The 21,050-nt window shown below is 33.1% G+C and overlaps 1 protein-coding gene across 1 annotated transcript in view; it reads right to left on the minus strand.

Annotated features, from left to right (window-relative positions):
- LOC140039330 (uncharacterized) overlaps positions 1-21,050 on the minus strand; it is a 58,120-nt gene that overhangs the window by 26,794 nt on the left and 10,276 nt on the right. Inside the window, exons 7-27 of the mRNA XM_072084934.1 lie at positions 20,839-20,967; positions 20,602-20,724; positions 20,049-20,231; positions 18,805-18,987; positions 18,491-18,619; positions 17,918-18,040; positions 17,115-17,254; positions 16,654-16,818; positions 16,221-16,388; positions 15,455-15,971; positions 14,727-14,918; positions 11,561-11,680; positions 10,789-10,997; positions 10,409-10,496; positions 9,503-9,694; positions 8,908-9,021; positions 8,382-8,639; positions 7,744-7,932; positions 6,799-6,980; positions 5,857-6,037; positions 113-259 (exon numbers count right to left, since the gene is read on the minus strand). Coding sequence (XP_071941035.1) covers positions 113-259; positions 5,857-6,037; positions 6,799-6,980; positions 7,744-7,932; positions 8,382-8,639; positions 8,908-9,021; positions 9,503-9,694; positions 10,409-10,496; positions 10,789-10,997; positions 11,561-11,680; positions 14,727-14,918; positions 15,455-15,971; positions 16,221-16,388; positions 16,654-16,818; positions 17,115-17,254; positions 17,918-18,040; positions 18,491-18,619; positions 18,805-18,987; positions 20,049-20,231; positions 20,602-20,724; positions 20,839-20,967 — 3,732 coding nt within the window. The remainder of the gene's footprint in view (positions 1-112; positions 260-5,856; positions 6,038-6,798; positions 6,981-7,743; positions 7,933-8,381; positions 8,640-8,907; positions 9,022-9,502; positions 9,695-10,408; positions 10,497-10,788; positions 10,998-11,560; positions 11,681-14,726; positions 14,919-15,454; positions 15,972-16,220; positions 16,389-16,653; positions 16,819-17,114; positions 17,255-17,917; positions 18,041-18,490; positions 18,620-18,804; positions 18,988-20,048; positions 20,232-20,601; positions 20,725-20,838; positions 20,968-21,050) is intronic.

The raw sequence follows: 21,050 nt of genomic DNA on the forward strand, positions 1-21,050 counted from the left end.
TTTCTATCATCTCTCTTTATTTAGATCCTATTATAAATATCAGGAGAGGTCTGTATTAATCATAGTTAGGTGCGCTGTAAATAAATATTATAAATAAAATCAAAGTGGATACCTAAACAATCCTTTAGATTAGGATGCAGTTCAAACCCAGATCTGCAGTTACATGTGTAACTGTGAAGAGTGTTTACACAGAGTTCTGGATGTTCGCAGAAGTTGACGCCTTCTACCTGGTCTTGACCAGCTGCACATTCATCATAATCTATATGAAAAAAAAAACATGTGTAAGTAAAATATTTTTGTGTTGTTTTGTTTGTATATTTAGGAAAATTTCCAAGGATAACCATAAGCAAAAACTGAAATGTGGCAATCCTGTTCACAAGATAAACCATAAATATATACCATATTTCTGTCGAGGAAAACAATTTTTTCCATGTACACATTTTTATATATGGAACAAATACAGATTTGATTTGAGTGTAAAAATATTGGGAGATCAATCTTGTAGTCAAAGTGACATACCGTATAGAGGGAGGTACTCCTCATGACACAGTGTACGTATTTAGGTTCTAAAACAGCATATTTCCTTATTTTCATTTTATATAAAAAATAATATATATATATATATATTGGGGCGACTTTTTCTCATTCTCACAGATTTCCTCATCTTTATCGTTTCAAATTAATTTATTAAATTTCAGTATATCACCGGGCGGTTTAGAATTAATGTTCTTTGCCTCTTGTGTTTATATATATATATATATATATATATTCAGGTTGAAATTTTCAGACCGTTTGGATAGAGTGCTCAATACCAAGGTAGAGCATAAATAAATAAATAAAATAACAGCAGAAAACTTGGTTACTTCATTGTTTTAATCACTACAAATTTGTTTCGTACGACCAGCATGTAGCTGGCTGCACTCTTCAGGTGAAATATAAAACATAAGTGACACAGTTGTCTCATAGTGCTTAATAGAAGTGAGTCATCGGGAAGTCGTATACAATAGCCTATTGTTTTAGATAAACTGTTTGGATCTGCAATTTAGTAAGAATTTTTTCCTATGTCTACAAGTAGAGACTAACTCGTTCTTACGGTTCAGTGAGCATAGCTCTGGTTGACATATAATAACATACTTTTCATATATACATAAATTACATCTTTTGTTAATATTTGAGTAAGGTTTGCATTTCTTTATAATTTTCCATTTAATTGAGTAATTTGTTTTAGAGTCTTTAAGTGTCCATATATATTTACTGAGTTCCGTTGCACTTCTTAATTTTTCGTTCCGGAATGAAGACGTATGGTTTCTGTATCTAGTTTTAAACTGGTTTTCAGTTAGTCCGACATATGTTTCTTCTTTTGATGAATCTTCTCTCTTTACTGTAGCTTGGTAAACTACACCTTTTGTTAGGCAGTTACCTGGGAGCGGGCATTCATTGGGATTGCGGCAGTTACATCCGCTTGTTTTCGCGTTGGTTTCAGTAGGCTTTTCTTTGGCTATCACATATTTGTTGTGTGCGTTAATTACTTTGTCTACGCTGGGCATGCAACTATAGCTTAGTTTCAAGGTATTTTTGTTAAATATTTTTCTGAGCTTGTTGCCGGCAGGAAAACAATCTTCTACTATAGCTAAAAACTTGTGGCCGATGTTGGTTGCTACGTTTTTGCTGAATGGTGGGTTAAACCAAATTATGTTTCTGGTGCGTGATTTTTTGGGCTTCTGCTGTTCAGCATTGAACTCAAGTTGATGATTGTATCCACTTTCTTTGAGGGCTTCCTGGTATAGGGGTGCAGATGCATGAAATGTATCTTTGTCTGATGAGATGCCAGAAAGGCGTCTATTTATAGCAAGTGGGATGTTTCGGATAATAGATGGAGGATGGTTGCTGTCATGGTGCACGTAGGTTGGTTTGTTATTAGGCTTAGTGAAAGGTTGGAAGATCCCTGTCCTTAGGTCGAACGTTACATCCAAATAATTGACTATTTTCTTGTTAGCTTCAATTGTTAGCTTGAGGTTGTTCTCCTGGAAAATTTTACAAATATCTTTCTTGATTAGCTCAATCGTTTTGGCTGATTCGCGAAACGCGGCTAGGCCATCGTCGCGGTATAGACCAACCCGACATGTAGATTAATCAACCCATCGAAATCAGAAATCGGCATCGTAAGTAAACAAATCCTTGAAAGAATAAATAAGAAAATAATAGCGTCTACAGGATTAAATCAATGGAAGAACACTAATTCTGTTATCGAATGGTATAAGAACATTCAAAACAAGGATAAGCACTCGTTTATTTGCTTCGACATAGTTGACTTCTACCCGTCAATAACCAGTGACCTACTTAAAAAAGCCCTTGAATTCGCCTCCAAGTTTGAAGCAATCTCCGATGAAGAAACAAATATTATTATCCAAGCAAAAAAGTCACTCCTTTTCCATGATAACGCTACATGGTGCAAAAAAGGAACTGAAAACCAACCTGTGTTTGACGTCACAATGGGAAGCTTTGATGGTGCTGAAACCTGTGAAATCGTAGGTACATATCTTTTGTCGCAACTGTCTAACAAATATGGCAACCAAATTGGTCTATACCGCGACGATGGCCTAGCCGCGTTTCGCGAATCAGCCAAAACGATTGAGCTAATCAAGAAAGATATTTGTAAAATTTTCCAGGAGAACAACCTCAAGCTAACAATTGAAGCTAACAAGAAAATAGTCAATTATTTGGATGTAACGTTCGACCTAAGGACAGGGATCTTCCAACCTTTCACTAAGCCTAATAACAAACCAACCTACGTGCACCATGACAGCAACCATCCTCCATCTATTATCCGAAACATCCCACTTGCTATAAATAGACGCCTTTCTGGCATCTCATCAGACAAAGATACATTTCATGCATCTGCACCCCTATACCAGGAAGCCCTCAAAGAAAGTGGATACAATCATCAACTTGAGTTCAATGCTGAACAGCAGAAGCCCAAAAAATCACGCACCAGAAACATAATTTGGTTTAACCCACCATTCAGCAAAAACGTAGCAACCAACATCGGCCACAAGTTTTTAGCTATAGTAGAAGATTGTTTTCCTGCCGGCAACAAGCTCAGAAAAATATTTAACAAAAATACCTTGAAACTAAGCTATAGTTGCATGCCCAGCGTAGACAAAGTAATTAACGCACACAACAAATATGTGATAGCCAAAGAAAAGCCTACTGAAACCAACGCGAAAACAAGCGGATGTAACTGCCGCAATCCCAATGAATGCCCGCTCCCAGGTAACTGCCTAACAAAAGGTGTAGTTTACCAAGCTACAGTAAAGAGAGAAGATTCATCAAAAGAAGAAACATATGTCGGACTAACTGAAAACCAGTTTAAAACTAGATACAGAAACCATACGTCTTCATTCCGGAACGAAAAATTAAGAAGTGCAACGGAACTCAGTAAATATATATGGACACTTAAAGACTCTAAAACAAATTACTCAATTAAATGGAAAATTATAAAGAAATGCAAACCTTACTCAAATATTAACAAAAGATGTAATTTATGTATATATGAAAAGTATGTTATTATATGTCAACCAGAGCTATGCTCACTGAACCGTAAGAACGAGTTAGTCTCTACTTGTAGACATAGGAAAAAATTCTTACTAAATTGCAGATCCAAACAGTTTATCTAAAACAATAGGCTATTGTATACGACTTCCCGATGACTCACTTCTATTAAGCACTATGAGACAACTGTGTCACTTATGTTTTATATTTCACCTGAAGAGTGCAGCCAGCTACATGCTGGTCGTACGAAACAAATTTGTAGTGATTAAAACAATGAAGTAACCAAGTTTTCTGCTGTTATTTTATTTATTTATTTATATATATATATATATATATATATATATATATATATATATATATATAAATCATACTGTAAATTATAGAAACAGTGCTCATATTCGGAACATGATCTCATAATCGCGTCGAGCATAGCTCATTGGCGAAAGTTCCATATTTTTTAGTTGTATGAAAAAATGTCTCTGGCTGGATTCGAACCTGCAACCTCTCGCTTACAGGGCGAGTATCATACCACTAGACCACAGAGCCATGTTCGAATCCAGCCAGAGACATTTTTTCATACAACTAAAAAATATGGAAATTTCGCCAATGAGCTATGCTCGACGCGATTATGAGATCATGTTCCGAATATGAGCACTGTTTCTATAATTTACAGTATGATTTATATATAATTTACACAGTGCTACGCAACATCATTGATTTACATATACACAATATTATTTAAAAAACCGTTGCGAATTAAAGTTGGAATTTATTCTGACTTGTTAAGCCTCCACTGATTGTGAGGGCGTTTGTTGTATGAGAGAATGTATCTGGTGGGTGAAAATCTGTGATAATACCATACATGGCTCTGTGGTCTAGGGGTATGATACTCGCCCTGTAAGCGAGAAGTTGCAGGTTCGAATCCAGCCAGAGACATTTTTTCATACAACTAAAAAATATGGAACTTTCGCCAATGAGCTATGCTCGACGCGATTATGAGATCATGTTCCGAATATGAGCACTGTTTCTATAATTTACAGTATGATTTATATATAATTTACACAGTGCTACGCAACATCATTGATTTACATATACACAATATTATTTAAAAAACCGTTGCGAATTAAAGTTGGAATTTATTCTGACTTGTTAAGCCTCCACTGATTGTGAGGGCGTTTGTTGTATGAGAGAATGTATCTGGTGGGTGAAAATCTGTGATAATACCATACATGGCTCTGTGGTCTAGGGGTATGATACTCGCCCTGTAAGCGAGAAGTTGCAGGTTCGAATCCAGCCAGAGACATTTTTTCATACAACTAAAAAATATGGAACTTTCGCCAATGAGCTATGCTCGACGCGATTATGAGATCATGTTCCGAATATGAGCACTGTTTCTATAATTTACAGTATGATTTATATATAATTTACACAGTGCTACGCAACATCATTGATTTACATATACACAATATTATTTAAAAAACCGTTGCGAATTAAAGTTGGAATTTATTCTGACTTGTTAAGCCTCCACTGATTGCGAGGGCGTTTGTTGTATGAGAGAATGTATCTGGTGGGTGAAAATCTGTGATAATACCATACATGGCTCTGTGGTCTAGTGGTATGATACTCGCCCTGTAAGCGAGAGGTTGCAGGTTCGAATCCAGCCAGAGACATTTTTTCATACAACTAAAAAATATGGAACTTTCGCCAATGAGCTATGCTCGACGCGATTATGAGATCATGTTCCGAATATGAGCACTGTTTCTATAATTTACAGTATGATTTATATATAATTTACACAGTGCTACGCAACATCATTGATTTACATATACACAATATTATTTAAAAAACCGTTGCGAATTAAAGTTGGAATTTATTCTGACTTGTTAAGCCTCCACTGATTGTGAGGGCGTTTGTTGTATGAGAGAATGTATCTGGTGGGTGAAAATCTGTGATAATACCATACATGGCTCTGTGGTCTAGTGGTATGATACTTGCCCTGTAAGCGAGAGGTTGCAGGTTCGAATCCAGCCAGAGACATTTTTTCATACAACTAACAAATATGGAACTTTCGCCAATGAGCTATGCTCGACGCGATTATGAGATCATGTTCCGAATATGAGCACTGTTTCTATAATTTACAGTATGATTTATATATAATTTACACAGTGCTACGCAACATCATTGATTTATATATATATATATATATATATATATATATATATATATATATATATATATAAACAAATCAGGCAAAGAACATATATATCATAATATTATATATAATAATATACAATGCCAACATACCGTAACACTTAAAGCCATCTCCCTGCAATCCGCTGGGGCAGTCTGCACATGTTGCATTTACTTCTGGAGCAAGGTTGTCCTGGCAAATGACCCCAGGGTGGCACGGTTCATCCATACATGCATCGTAATCAATAGAACAATCAAATCCTGTCCACGCAGCTGAACAGATACATTGCACAACCTGTATAAATCAATCAATATTTTTCCAAAATGGTGGCGTCACCAATAAATCAAATGCTTGTGTAAGTGAAGCCAATACAAAACAGAAACAAGTAAAAAAAAACCATATATATATATATAAATCCAGAGACACACACAAAAAGTGAAAAGTTAAATCAAAACGATAAAGTAAAACAACCAGAAAAGTTAGCAGAGTTTCGGGCAACACTAGCCCTTCAATAACTTGTATGTATGATAAGGAAATAACTGGAAGCTCAAATTCATCAGTAGAAGAGTTATGTATACATTTTTCAAATAATGAATAATAGAATATTTCACGAGTTGAAAAATTAGTATATTTAACGAGGCGAAGCAGAGTTAAGTAGAGCACTCAATCTTTCATAAAATAAGATATTCATTTCATTCATATCGTCTTAACATAAGTAACATAAAATTATATTATACAATAATAAAAAAAACATTAACTTTTCAAAGTATGAATAATTACCTAATCAAATTACAGGAATATTATCAGGTGTGTTATAAAAATATATGAATTGTTTATGCTTTATATGCAGGCTCTCTGTGCACTGTACATAAACTGAAGGAAAGAGGAAACTGTCAAGTCTTCAGTTGGGTCTTAAAAAGGTTAATTAAATGTATCACATTTTTATACATTTCGAATGTTACAATAAAGATTACAATAATTACTGAATATATATAAAACAGAAGTGTATCAAGATAAAATGTTCTTTTGTAATATACCAAAATATAATATCATACCGCAAACTTGTCATTATTGATATCGGATCCCTCGACTAGATTGTTAAAATCACATTGTCCGCCGTTTACGCAGCCACACAGATACACTTCCATTGTGATGCTGACGCTTTGTGCGCCATCACTGACTTCAATCGTGATGTTTACATTATCAACAGTAGTTGGTGTCCAGGTAAACAATCCAGCTGGTTAAACAACAACAAATAGATTATAAATTTAAAATAAAAAGTGTTGATCCCTCAAAACATTAACAAATAAATATGTATAAAATCAAACATTAAATAGGATATTTTGAAGTTTTGATCAAGTTATTCACTTACTTCATTTCATTTCTTTATTCAAATTTAAAAAAAAATAACATTATAAAACAGTACAGGAATGAATTCAGGGTAGCGCAAAAAAGTAACCAATGGTCAACTTATTTCCATTGTGGCCTTACGCAAAAAAAAAAAATCTGTTACAATAGACAAAATTCCATCAAAAACCTGTTGTCTGGTTCTTTAAATTATGATTTGTCAGGTAAATAATTCGTAAATTATTATATTTCAAAAGTTAGAAAGCCATCAAATTAAGCTTAAGTTTTTAAGCATGCGGCACCAATTTCACTGATAATATACAACCTACATTCTAGTATAAAAAGGGCTTTAGATATAAAAGCAGATGATATTATTACATATTATAGATAGAAGTATATATAAGCATAATTATATACAAGTATATACAGTATAAGTATATAAGTATATACAAGTATATATAAGTATATAAAAGTATATTTAAGAAACTATTATATATATATATATATATAAATCCAAAGGCAAATTACTGAAAAAATGACAATGCTGTGGGTATCAGTGGCTGGATCTCAATAGAGATACAACATAAAAGCGAAAAGCTAAATCAAAACGAGAAGTAAAACAGCCAGAAAAGTTATATATATATATATATTACTTGAGTTATCAATCTGAATTTCAGGGTATTCCATTTGTGTTGAGTACGTCAAAATATCATCCTTTTCATCACTTGCCGAAACCTGTAGTCGCACCGTTCGGTTTAATAATACATACAGCTTGGTATTGTTCTGTAAAACTGAATAACTGCTCATGTCGTCGACAGAATTTAATACTGGTGGTATATTTTCTGAATAAAATAAAATCATACATAATCATCATCATACTGTACATTTTCACCAATATCACTTTTATTCATCATCATCATAAAAAATATATGTATTAATCAACATTATTTTGACTATTTAAATATTACATAAGGTAAGTTTGTTTATATACATGTAATGGTAAAGATATAAACATTTAAATTCAAGTTTAGAAATGACTTCACATAAATAATAGTAAAAACGTACATACATAGTAAATAAATTTATTATTTGTTCTTATTTATTATTCTTAAATTTTTAAAGTTTAAGATTGTTTGATTTGAGAAAGTAGTTGAACGTCATGACGATTTTATCATGTTTTATTGTTATTACAAGCTTTAAAAAATATAATTTATATGGTAAAATATTCTAAATGTTTGAAACTTTGAAAACAAAAAGTCACCCAAAACAGGAAAAAATATATATATTATACCTAATGTGGTTTGATCCTGTAGATTGGTTTCTTCAGTATTTCTAGTGCTCATACCAATTGCAAGATTTTGCGTTGCTAAGGCATCAAACAAACATTCCTTATTGCCCTCACACGTGTCTTCTGCTTGTTGCAGAAAGGCAGGGTCTGCGTTAGATTGTAAAACATCTAAAAACACTGGTTGAAAATCAGGATCATTGAAATCTGCAAAACTTTGTCCATCCGGATAAACAAATGCGGATTCGTCTTCTGTTATATTCCCTAGGAAAACATTCACATTTATTAACTTTAAATTAATGATGTATTGACAACACAAACATGAACAATAAACGTTGTAGTATTTATAAAATCATTAACTTTAAATAAATGGTGGTTTCGTCTCGGTATTAGTCTCAAGATCATTAATATTTTGAACCATGCTTCTCAGCACAGTCAATATTTGTATATTATATTGAGGCAATATAAAGTAAAAGAAAGACAACAAAAACGTTGTTGTTAATCACAGGTTATTAATGTACAGTAAACTTACAAGTTATGGCGTAATCAAATATCTCTGACTCTGTCAAATTTCTGTTGGTTGCATTAAGACAATTGTTGCCATATCGTGTACAGACTTCATCACTTAGTAGACCATTCCAAACACCTGAAAAAAAAAACAGTGGTGCACAAACAATATTATAAATTTGTAAGTAATGTGTATTACAATGAATTCTTGTGAATGTATTTACTGTTTGATACTGAATGTGAATGAACGTTGGTCAGCGCTTAACACACATAGGAGTGGAGTTGTGGCTTGGTGGTTATGATGCTTGACTACACTCCAAGGGTCCTGGGTTGAAGTCACGTCACATGTCAGAATTTTGTCTAAGGACAAAAGTACAACTCCAATCCAAAAAAAAACCTCTCCAGCCTGTGAATTTTGCTATTGTTTCTAGCTTTCACACCAGTCCCACCCAATTTCACTTATAGTCCCAGTTTCCTAAAGACGATATATCGTAACGATAATAAGTATATCAATCGAAACGTTCTTTTCAGAACTATATATACGTGGTGTAGAGTAAACTTTTTATCATTATATGATAAAATAAATTATTTAAATTAATAGTTTAAACTGTTTTCCTTACCAAACAATCCTGATGTTTGGGTTTTGTATTTTTCATCAAAATTAAATACGATATCCAGCATCTGTTGATTAACTGCCACTCCAAAAGATAAGTCTGTGCTCCATGTAGCGTACGTACGGTTTACAGCCACCAAACCTATTTTCTCTTCATTATAAGAAATAGAGAATCCGGGATCTTCTGAGGGCGTGTAACCTAAATAAAGTAGACATCATAATAACAGTAACAGTAGCAGCAACAATAACAATAATATCGAACATTTATAAAGCGCTCTTTACCGGGGTCTCACAGCGCAACATGAAAAGAATAACTATTGAAATAGACGAGTTTTCAGGAGAGGACGTAGACATAATTAATTTTATTCATCATGTTTTTAAAAATATAAGAAAATTGTCCTCTTTGCCAAAATAATAAAATATTTAAACAAATTAAAAATAACCAACAAAGAAATATAAAAGCAAATTAAAAATACTTATAAAAACAAATTAAAAATATTTATAAAAACAAATTATAAATACTTATAGAAACAAATTAAAATACTTATAAAAACAAATGAAAAATACTTATAAAAACAAATTAAAAATACTTATAAAAAAAATTTAAAATACTTATAAAAACAAATTAAAAATACTTAAAAAAACAAATTAAAAATACTTATAAAAACAAATTAAAAATATTTATAAAAACAAATTAAAAATATTTATAAAAACAAATTATAAATACTTATAGAAACAAATTAAAAATATTTATAAAAACAAATTATAAATACTTATAAAAACAAATTAAAAATACATATGAAAACAAATTAAAAATACTTATAAAAACAAATTTAAAATATTTATAAAAACAAAATTATAAATACTTATAAAAACAAATTAAAAATACTTATGAAAACAAATTAAAAATTACCTCCTCTGATATCGTCAATTGAAAGTTGAATTGTGCCATTCACCAATATTTCAATGTCTGTTCCATCAGCATTCAGCGTAAATTGTACCTTGAAATTAATGATATTTAAATTGATTCATGTTGTTCAAAATACTTTGTAACTAATATAATAAAGAGGATTAGAAAAGAAGTATTTAAAATCCATCCACCATAATTATATTCCACAAAATTAGGCGGAGAAAATAATAAAAAACAATTATAATAGTTAATGATTACAACACTTATATTAAAATGATCATGTTATAAACTTATTATTACTGTTAAAAAAGATTCTAACATTACTATAAAGGCCTTCGAAAATGTAGTCAGAAGATGCTAAGACACCAATTGGTTTTACTTACGAAGGTGTTACTTTCTCCACCAGTGTGTGTACCAACAAAGGCACTGAATATTGTAGCTTGGGCGTTTGGGTCCGAGATAACACCAGACATTCGGCATTGCAATTGGAACATTCCATTGGCAACATCGACGCAAAGAAACTCTCCTTTACCATTAAACGTGTATCCGAGTCCATCGAGGGTGGTTATATGTGGATCACCAAACAACCAAGCTGGAATAAAGAGTGTTGTTTGATGAGCAATTCATACATATTTCCTCTATATTGATCCCTTAATTTTGTGTTATAGAGTAGCTTAAACACACATGCGTTTAGTGAATGATGCATAAATAATCTTGTTTGTAACTATACTGTTCTTTATTATAAACATGTGTAAACATAAGCCCGGTCAAACTACGGTTTGACCTAAACAAAATTAGAACATAATTTATTTTTGCTGTAGGTACTTCCCAATCAATCATCTGAACAACGGAAACAATTGCTAATTTTCATATACAGTTAACTAAAATGGCTGTTTTCTCTCAATTTTACCAAAATATAGATATTAAATGTGCAGTGCCCAGAGGAAAAACAAAGCCGAAAAGGCTATAAACACCCAAGGCCTCCAGCGTTGGAACTTGGAGGGCCACTTAGATTTCCTTAACCAGGGGTCTCAGGTCTCTGCCTGCTTCCTCGCATTATTCCTCAACATAGTTTGGTGGTTTATAGGACTAGGTGACAAGCGAAAACACATTATTGTGGAGATTGTAGGCCGTGGCAAATTAGAAATTACTTACCAAGGAATGGAGGGATATAGTTATCACAGGTGACTGCTGGTCTTCGTTCAAAATACAATCCACATAGATCATTATCTCTTGATTCATAGCAACAGTAGTATTGAGGCATAATATCATTTTCTGAAATAAAATGTATAGTGCAGTAAAATAATAGTAAAACCACTAGTCTTGGTTCAAAATTACTTTCTCTTAAGCTCTGTCTACACTATCAAACTTGATGTGACAAAAAATATGATGTGCCGCCCATATATGGACATGATGATGTCATATCACTACCATATTTGGGCATATCACAGTTTTTTTGTCAAACTAGTTTGATAGTGTGGACAGAGCTTTTGACGTTTTCTAAAAAAATAATGTATATATTACTTTAAAAACATTAAAACAGATCATTCCTTGTTGTAAGTTACACTCACACCTCCAAAAACAGTGGCGTGAATCACAGAAGCAAAACGAAAATATCAATCTGTCCGTGATGCATATGGCATTGGAGCAGACTGCTTACATTATTTAATTTACTTATTTTTTCTTATTCCTTTCTTTAATGATTTAAAGTTTAAAAAAAACTATCACAATAGACCCATATTTTGTGCCAAACACCGGTGTCTGTAGAATGAAACCTTATGATTTTAACTTTTTTAGTCAGTTTCTGTATAGTAAAAACATTTTCCTCTGGTTGGAAAAGAGTCCAATCGGCATCATCTATATATACATTTACGTAAGGGCAAAATTCGGTAAATCGCGCCTTACTTCTAGAATTTTTACTCGATGGTATATAAAGTTGGTTCGTACTTTCGGTACTGATTTTAACCACCTAACGTAACCCTGTTTACTAATTAAATTAGATATTGACGATTAAAACGAATTTAGGTTCAACGATTTGCCCCAAATCGGGGTGTTTTCCGATCGTGGTATACACTGTCTAATGGATGTCCATCTTGAAAAATACCCGCCACAAAAATGCGAGGAGGCTTCGCATTTTCCTATCTCCTCCTACGATAATTGATTTTAATAGCTGAAAACCGATTGAACAGCTAGAGTACAGTATCATAATGTTGAAGACAGGCCGATTTTCTTTAAAAAATACTATTTTGATAGATTTAATATACGTTTATACAAATGTATTGATTTGCGATGAATGGAACATTCCAATCTCTGTTCCACAAGCGTCTATTCCCTCAGGCGTCGTAAAGGCAAGTACTGTATACTCATAACAGAAATTCGATCCATTTTTTTTTTTCAATCTGTGCTGCAGAGGTTGGACATAAATTTTTTTTTAACGGATAATGTGCTGGCGTTTTCACTCGCCGTATATTATGTATACATCTTTATTATTGCAGTTAAACCACCCACATATCACCCTTCCCTAACTGGCATGAGTAGCGTTGTAAAGCCACAGTAGAGCCTGATAGGCCTACTGTGCATCATATGCCCTAAACGCAAAACAACTTTGGTGGGTAGGGTAGGAAACAAACTTAAGTATGACTTGGCTCTAAGAAACAATTGAAAACCATTAGGCCTACTATTTAAGTTGAGTTAGATAATTTAATATTTATTACCGATTAAATCGAATTTATGATTTTCCCCGAACAGAGGTGGTTTTCACAAATTGTTTTACATTATATAAACATACACGTCGTAGTGATGTATCGTTATACATGTACTGCTATTTCAATCTACTAGGACGGTGATACCGATAGTTTCAACAAAGTATTACATCACAATGTTTTACTGTGTTTAGTGGTATATTATTTGTAAAACATGAAAACAATTAATATTTTGTTACTAAATGGATAAAGAATATATTTAAAAATTGTTCCTCTTTGCACCCATCCTCTTCCCCATCCCTCAATCCTAATGTTACATACAAAACACAAATTAAGTTTGTTTAAATTTGACTTAAACAATTGGTCTCATTTTTTGACAAGTTTCTCTTTCGGAAGTAATTCCCAGGGTGCTAATTTTAGTTGAGTACATAAGTCAGTGTCTATTTATTCGTTCCTGTGTAAACGACATGTATTATTGTACGTACATTTGAAATCTACGGAAGCGTTAAAGTGCCATTCACTTGGCGACTTGTCGAGATAATTTATCTTATCAAGTCGACATAAATATGACTATTATGTCGACATAGTAACCATTATATGTCTACATTGCGAGATAGTTTATCTTGCCAAGTTGATTCCCTAATAAATACATGTCGACTAGACGAGATAGATCAACTTGCCAAGTTGACTTTACTTCGACGCTTGAAGCGTCCGAGTGCCATCCACTTACCGACTTGTCGAGATAATTTATCTTGTCAAGTCGACATAAATATGGCTATTATGTCGACATAATAATCATTATATGTCGTCATGGCGAGATACATTATCTTGCCAAGTTGACTTCACCAAAATTGCATGTCGACATGACAAGTAGTGTTGATATTCTATACAAAATGTCCACATGTGTCTATTTTAACGCATACTAACGACATGTGAGGCCGACGACGACCGGCCGAATAGGCAAGTCCAAATAATTTAGAATTACCAAGATAAATATCATCGAATTCCGTCTGTGGATGGCACTTGGACGCTTCAAGTGTCGAAGTAAAGTCAACTTGGCAAGTTAATCTCTCGTCTAGTCGACATGTATTTATTAGGGAATCAACTTGACAAGATAAACTATCTCGCAATGTAGACATATAATGGTTATTATGTCGACATAATAGTCATATTTGTGTCGACTTGACAAGATAAATTATCTCGACAAGTCGCCAAGTGAATGGCACTTTAACGCTTCCGTAGAAATCGTCAGTTTTTTAACGCTGAAATTATTATGTATTCGAGAACCATCTGTGGGCACGACCTAGATGGTAAAAGCGAGCGTACCATCTAGTAACATACAATTGATGAAGTCTCGCTGACAGCTTGACGAAACTGTCTTGACACGTAAGTTAATTTACTGGTTTACAATTATTGAAATATATTTTAAAGTTTATGTATTTTTAATCGGAATTGCTGTCAACCTTTCTTTGTATTTTTACAAAGAGACAAATAAAGTTTCTTGTATATAGTTTTCATTTTTACAATTTTCAAAGGTTGTGACGTTAAATTAAAAATGTAGGAAAAAGTGTCTTTAAATAACCATAACCCCCTAGAGAAAATCTATTGTAATGTCTTACCTACATGATCGAGGTACTGATTTACCAAAAAGAATCTTCCAAATGTGTAACCGTAGCGGAATGCATAGCTTGTAAACCCAAGTCCTTGATAACCTTCTATCAGGGAAAATCCATTCAACCTATAACAACATTCAGTCCCAGACAGGTCACGGTTGAAAGTTGAGCTTTGTAGACAGATATAACTACCCAATGCTGAAATAAAATAAATTATAATTGAAATACAAGAAGAAATTCTAATGCACCTACTGTTCAACTCTTAAAACAAATTTGTTTCTGCTTCATTCTCCTATTTATTTTTAAATTTGTTTGTTGTTTGTTTCTGTTCTGTACATAGTTTATTAATTCATTTTACCTACATGTCATTGTAGACAAAAAATCAATGTGAAATGATAATATAATCAAGATGCATTATTAACTACTGCAGTAACTACTGTACATTTTATTATAAACTCTTCTTTGTTTTAGTGGTAAATCATATGTTTATTGTAGCGTATTGTAACAATGAAACCAACTAAAATCATCCGGTATTATTGCAGAAAAATTGTAGTTACTGCAGTAACTGCAGTAGAATAATGTTTCTTCAGGTTGATAAAATCTGTGGGTATGACACTAAACTTATTTCATGACATTTCAGTTTCTTGGTACATATTGTTGTGATTGTATAGTATAGTATACTATAACTCTACAGGGGGTAATAATACACAGTAGTATAATAGTAAACATCTTACCATTATTTAGAAGAGCCACAACAAGTGAAAACAATCCAGAAGAGATTCCTCTGTTTCCCAATAGGGTGTTTATATTTGTTCCTCTACCATGGCCAGAAGGATTCAGTGATATTTGAGAAACAAATCGATATCTGCCATCTAACGCGGCCAGTAGAAGCCCACAGGGACACGTTCCTTGATTTCCGGGGTAAACATAGTTTGACGCCTTATCCTCTTCATACCAGGTTATACAACGCTTCCTTGGGTTTACAGTGTCATCTGTATTTGCTTCTAATCGGACAGCATATTGGCCCTTTCTTCCAGTATTTCCATTGACCTCATCAGGTCTATAAGGATTGCTGGAAAGAGGAGCCTGTGTTTGGAAGTCAACGGTTTCAAAGGAAGGAATGTTGTAGCCAATTGTAGCATCAGCAGGTGTCTCTAGTGCTCTGTCCCATCTCATCTGTCTCTCTTCAAAGAAGAACATGGCAAAACTATATTGACCATCGGTCAAAAGAATAGCCTGGAAGGTATTTCGCTATAAAAAGAAATGATGCAACAAAATGATATATTATATACTAATAAGATAATCAACACCATATATGACACAATTTATATGTCTCAAAGTGCTCAAAATCAAAGTTTGGACCGATAATACCATTGGCGAAGACCCAATTTACTCTTACAAGTCAATTCCAGGACATACAAATTATAATCTGGCCACAGACCAACCAGGTAACATTCAGAATATAAAAAAAATATCAAAACTAGAAGAATTAATACTTACATGATCATTACTGGTACTAACTGGTCTTTGAGGTATGTCTACCCATGTGACTTTTAATACCCAGGTTGGAGAAAAGCTTGATGGGACAACACCTTGATACAGATCTATTAGTCTTTGCTTTACAGTGTCAATAAAAGTCATCTCTTCTGTCGTGTCAGTTGTGTATTCCTGTTGATAATGAAGGCAACAACACGTCATTAATCCATAATATAAATAGGTAGTTTTCATATTGCGATGACCAGGATGCAACGCAAGGACGTAAGCGCAATGGAGGAAATTTGACCAATCACAAAGAATAAATTATTCGAACTGTTGCTTGGCCATTGATAAGATGTTTTTCCATTACAGTGACATACTGTTTTTAACTACTGTAACTACTTTACTCTTTCTCTGAAAGTGGTGGACATATATAAATAAGAAATAATCATCATACCCGAAAGAAAACATTTCCAATATCACTACTCAGGTCTCCATCTGTCCAAAAAACAGAAATTATGTTTCGCAGGTCAAAACTTTGAAACTGAGTAGATGAGGGTCTTGGATAACTCATCTTTTCCTCGTCATCATTTACTAGCACAAATATTCCATTTTCTGTGAACTGAAAATTGGTATTGTATAATATTTAGGTAATGTTTAAAGGATAGAAAAGTGAGTTCAATCCTATTCAAGACAAACATAATACAGAAGCTGCTCTACGTAAAATAAGTGTTATTACAAAAATGGAGTGGAGTGGAGTTGTTTTTAAAAACGTATCTGCTTTATTTGTGTAATATAACATCCACAAAAAAAGTTGCTAAATAATTGCTTCACATGTTAAAGAGAATAAATGTGGTTATTGCAGTGACTGCAGTATGATAATGTTGACATGTTCCTTTAGTTCTATCTTAAACTTACATAAACAATCGGTAGGAAATTATGTCCATAAGGAAAGCCAAACTGAGGATCAAAATTTCTGGACACTAATTCTCCCAGTGGTCCTACGGAGAGCAATTCTTCATCACCATTTTCGATCCCACTTGGATAGTATAGAATTTCTAAAGAAAAAATATGTATTGATGAGTACAGTCGCTGCAATACCATTGTACTCGCTGTAATACCATTGTGCTCGCTGCAATACCATTGTGCTCGCTGCAATACCATTGTGCTCGCTGCAATACCATTGTGATCGCCGCAATATCATTGTACTCGCTGCAATTCCATTGTGATCGCCGCAATACCATTGTGATCGCCGCAATGTCATTGTCCTCACAGCAATACCATTGTGATCGCTTCAATATCATTGTGCTCGCTGCAATATCATTGTGCTCGCTGCAATATCATTGTGATCGCCGCAATATCATTGTGCTTGCCGCAATATCATTGTGCTTGCCGCAATATCATTGTGCTCACCGCAATATCATTGTGCTCACCGCAACATCATTGCGTTCGCAGCAATATCATTGCCCTCACCGCAATATCATTGTGCTCGCCTCAATATCATTGTGCTCACAACAATTTCATTGTGCTTGCCGCAATCTCATTGTGTTCGCTGCAATAGCATTGTGCTCGCTGCAATATCATTGTGCTCGCCGCATCATGTACATAAATTGTACATAAATCATGTACATAAATTGTACATAAATCATGTACATAAATTGTACATAAATCATGTACATAAATCATGTACATAAATTGTAATAAGGTAATAGAATACTTGCCTGCACAAAAAGTTCCATCACCCTCATATCCGTCGTTACATATACAGTTGTAAGACCCTTCTGTATTTTCACAGTAACTGTTATTAAAACAGTCAAACGTTAGTTCTTCACACTCATCAATGTCTAGGTGTATTAAAATTCATCAAGTAAGTATAAAGTGCAAAATATAGATAATATTGGATAAAAGTATACCACACTGGTAATCAGCATAACTGTTTATAACAGGTATTAAATTTAGTGAATTCTTAAAAATAAACAAGAATAAAAGAGTGAAGCCTTTTCTCATCTCATCCTAAGGTAAAACTGCCATTCATGTGGTCAACTTGATATTTAAACTAGGCATATGAAAATGTAATGAGATGTTCCCATACAGGTATGAAACCATCCTTTAAAATCTTATGAAAATCAGACAATAACTTTTTGAGTAATCCTGAAAAATTAAAACTAAAATCTATCGAAAGAAACAAACAAACACACATGCATGAAAACATAACTCAACTCATGAAATATTTTCATCATCCAACTCAAAAACATTCATTATTTGTATATTATATTCTATCTATATTTTAGTACCTTCACAAATTTCACTGGTTACATTTAGTATGTAACCAGTGTTACAGTTGCAAATGTAGCTGCCAATTGTATTTGAGCATGTAGAACGATCTGGACATGTGAACGTATCAGCAAGGCACTCGTCAATATCTAAAAAAACACCAACATTTTAAAATTAGGGTAAATAGAATAAACATGTAATACTCTTGTATTCATTATTATCTATACTTACTGTACCTGTATTCTGCCCTAGATAATGAAAGTCGTAACATAAGAGTACAATATTTAAAATTTTGCAATTTTAAATCAGGATATAGATATGTCAAAACACGTACCTTGGCAACGTTTTGTAGCAGCAGGGGAAAATATTCCTGACAGACATTGAACCTCTGTTGGGGTGGGTGGATCAAGAATATATCCAGTATCACATACAGCTTCAATAAAATCACCATTAGCAATAATGACGCCTTGTGCAACCCATTCACCATTCTCAAAATCAGCTGGATTTTCACAATTCACTAATTTTTAAAAAGAATATTCCAAAAACATTCATTAGATTAATATACTGTTAAAAACAGATTTTAGTTCTCTACAGGCCATTTTGTTTAAATGTAATGTTATAGTGTACATTCCAAAGCCTTAATTTTACTTAGAAATTGTAAATATGATTATTGTCACTATTAGCTTTTGCAGTTCAATGATAATCACCTATTTGCCTCTGTTTGTCTCTCTTTTTTAAACTCTTATGTAAAACAAACCTATACAATATAATGGTCCTATGTTTTATTACCTTATGCACCTTTTAATGAGAATTACTGTAGTGAAAAAGCTTATTTGTTATGAAAATGATGTGTTATGGAAATAAATGTGGGGTCGTCCCACTTTTATTATAATTCTCTGTTTTATATGTGTATATATGTTATATATTATAACAATAAAGGTACATCTGTAACAATTAATTATTTGCATGAATATTTCGCTTTCTATTGTATATTACTACGATTTTTACAGTGTTAAAAGTAGTTAAAATGCAGGTATATTTACATAAAAAGATGATTGATTTCAATATGAAACCTATACTTTCATTTACAATTTTAAAGAAGATGTTAATTAAAATATAAAGATAAACATGGTAATAAAATTATGTGAACTGTCATTGAAATCGTTCTTATAAAATCTTGTTCATGTTCGGGTAGAGAGGCTATAAACTCAGAGGAGGCGTATAAAATATCCTCCCTTTTTACCAAGACAAAAAGGATGAGATGAAAAAGATGAATGCAGAAGTTTGAAAACTAGATAATAAGGATGATAGCATTGGATGATGCAAGTCCAAGATGCTAATTTGTCTGTGTGTGCATGTGAGACGCTTCATACCCGATGTCATCTTATTATAATACTACTTCAATATACAATTTGTGATGTTTACATGAACTTTATCATTCATTTTTTTTAATGTATTTACAATTTAATTGTTTTAAATTGGTAATAATCATCTAATTCAGCGCTTGGCTGCAATATTGTTTTATTGAATAAAACTGAAATGCCGACTGAAATGCCGGACATTGACTTTAAAACCTACATAAACAGCTTGGGAATATTCCCTGTATAGTTCCATCTTGACATATAAGAGTGCTGTTTCCTTCTAAAGTACGCCCACTATAGCACTCGTAAATGAAGATCTGATTCTCAAGGTACCGAGAGCGTTGAACCGATGGGCTCAGCCGATTACCAAACGCTAGTGTTTGTGGTGCAGCACAGCTTCCTATTGTAACAAAGTTGTTAAAACATGTTATAAACTGACTGGCCGACCATTTGAAGACATTATAATTATTATACTCCTCATGAAACAGCCTGTAGATGGATTAAAAGTTAAGTTATAACTAGCGTCTTTGATTATTTAATTGTACTCTGCTCTGCTTTGCATCGAAAACTGTTGCCTACATGACCTGATTCAAACTTAAACCTTATATATTAATATATAAGAGATTATACTGATATTAACAGTTAAATAACTCCTTTGGAAAACTCCTATTAACACTTTCCAGTGAATGTATTTATTACTTTATACTTGATCAATTTCATTATTTAAAGTATTACATAGGACTTTAAGGTGAAACACCACATGCTCTTACCGTCGCAAATTGTGGCGGTCTCATCATAGTTATCAGGACAATCATTAATATTGTCATCACAGAAGAGACTTTTATCTATACACAATGCATTATCACATCGAAGTTCGGTTGTATTGCAAGGACCTGAGAAGATAAAAAACTTTAGTAAATGTAGTCCTACAATTTTTGTTTTCATTATTTTGTTTTGCTGCAATAAAATAACTAAACATAAATGCAAAAATACCATAAACAACTTACCACATGCGGCTTCATTTTCATCTAAATAATCATCACAGTCTTGAACCTTGTCACAGAAAGCATCTTCAGGTATACACTTGCCTGCTCCAGGGCACGCTTTAAACGTGTTAAAACACACAGTGGTATTAACTGTACATACAAAAAAAACCAGAATATGATATTTAAACAAGTTCCTTCAAAGAATCACGTTGAAATTAAAAACTAGTTCGGTA

Source organism: Antedon mediterranea, chromosome 2 (genome assembly GCF_964355755.1).
Source record: "Antedon mediterranea chromosome 2, ecAntMedi1.1, whole genome shotgun sequence".
In the NCBI taxonomy this organism is placed as follows: Eukaryota; Metazoa; Echinodermata; class Crinoidea; order Comatulida; family Antedonidae; genus Antedon; species Antedon mediterranea.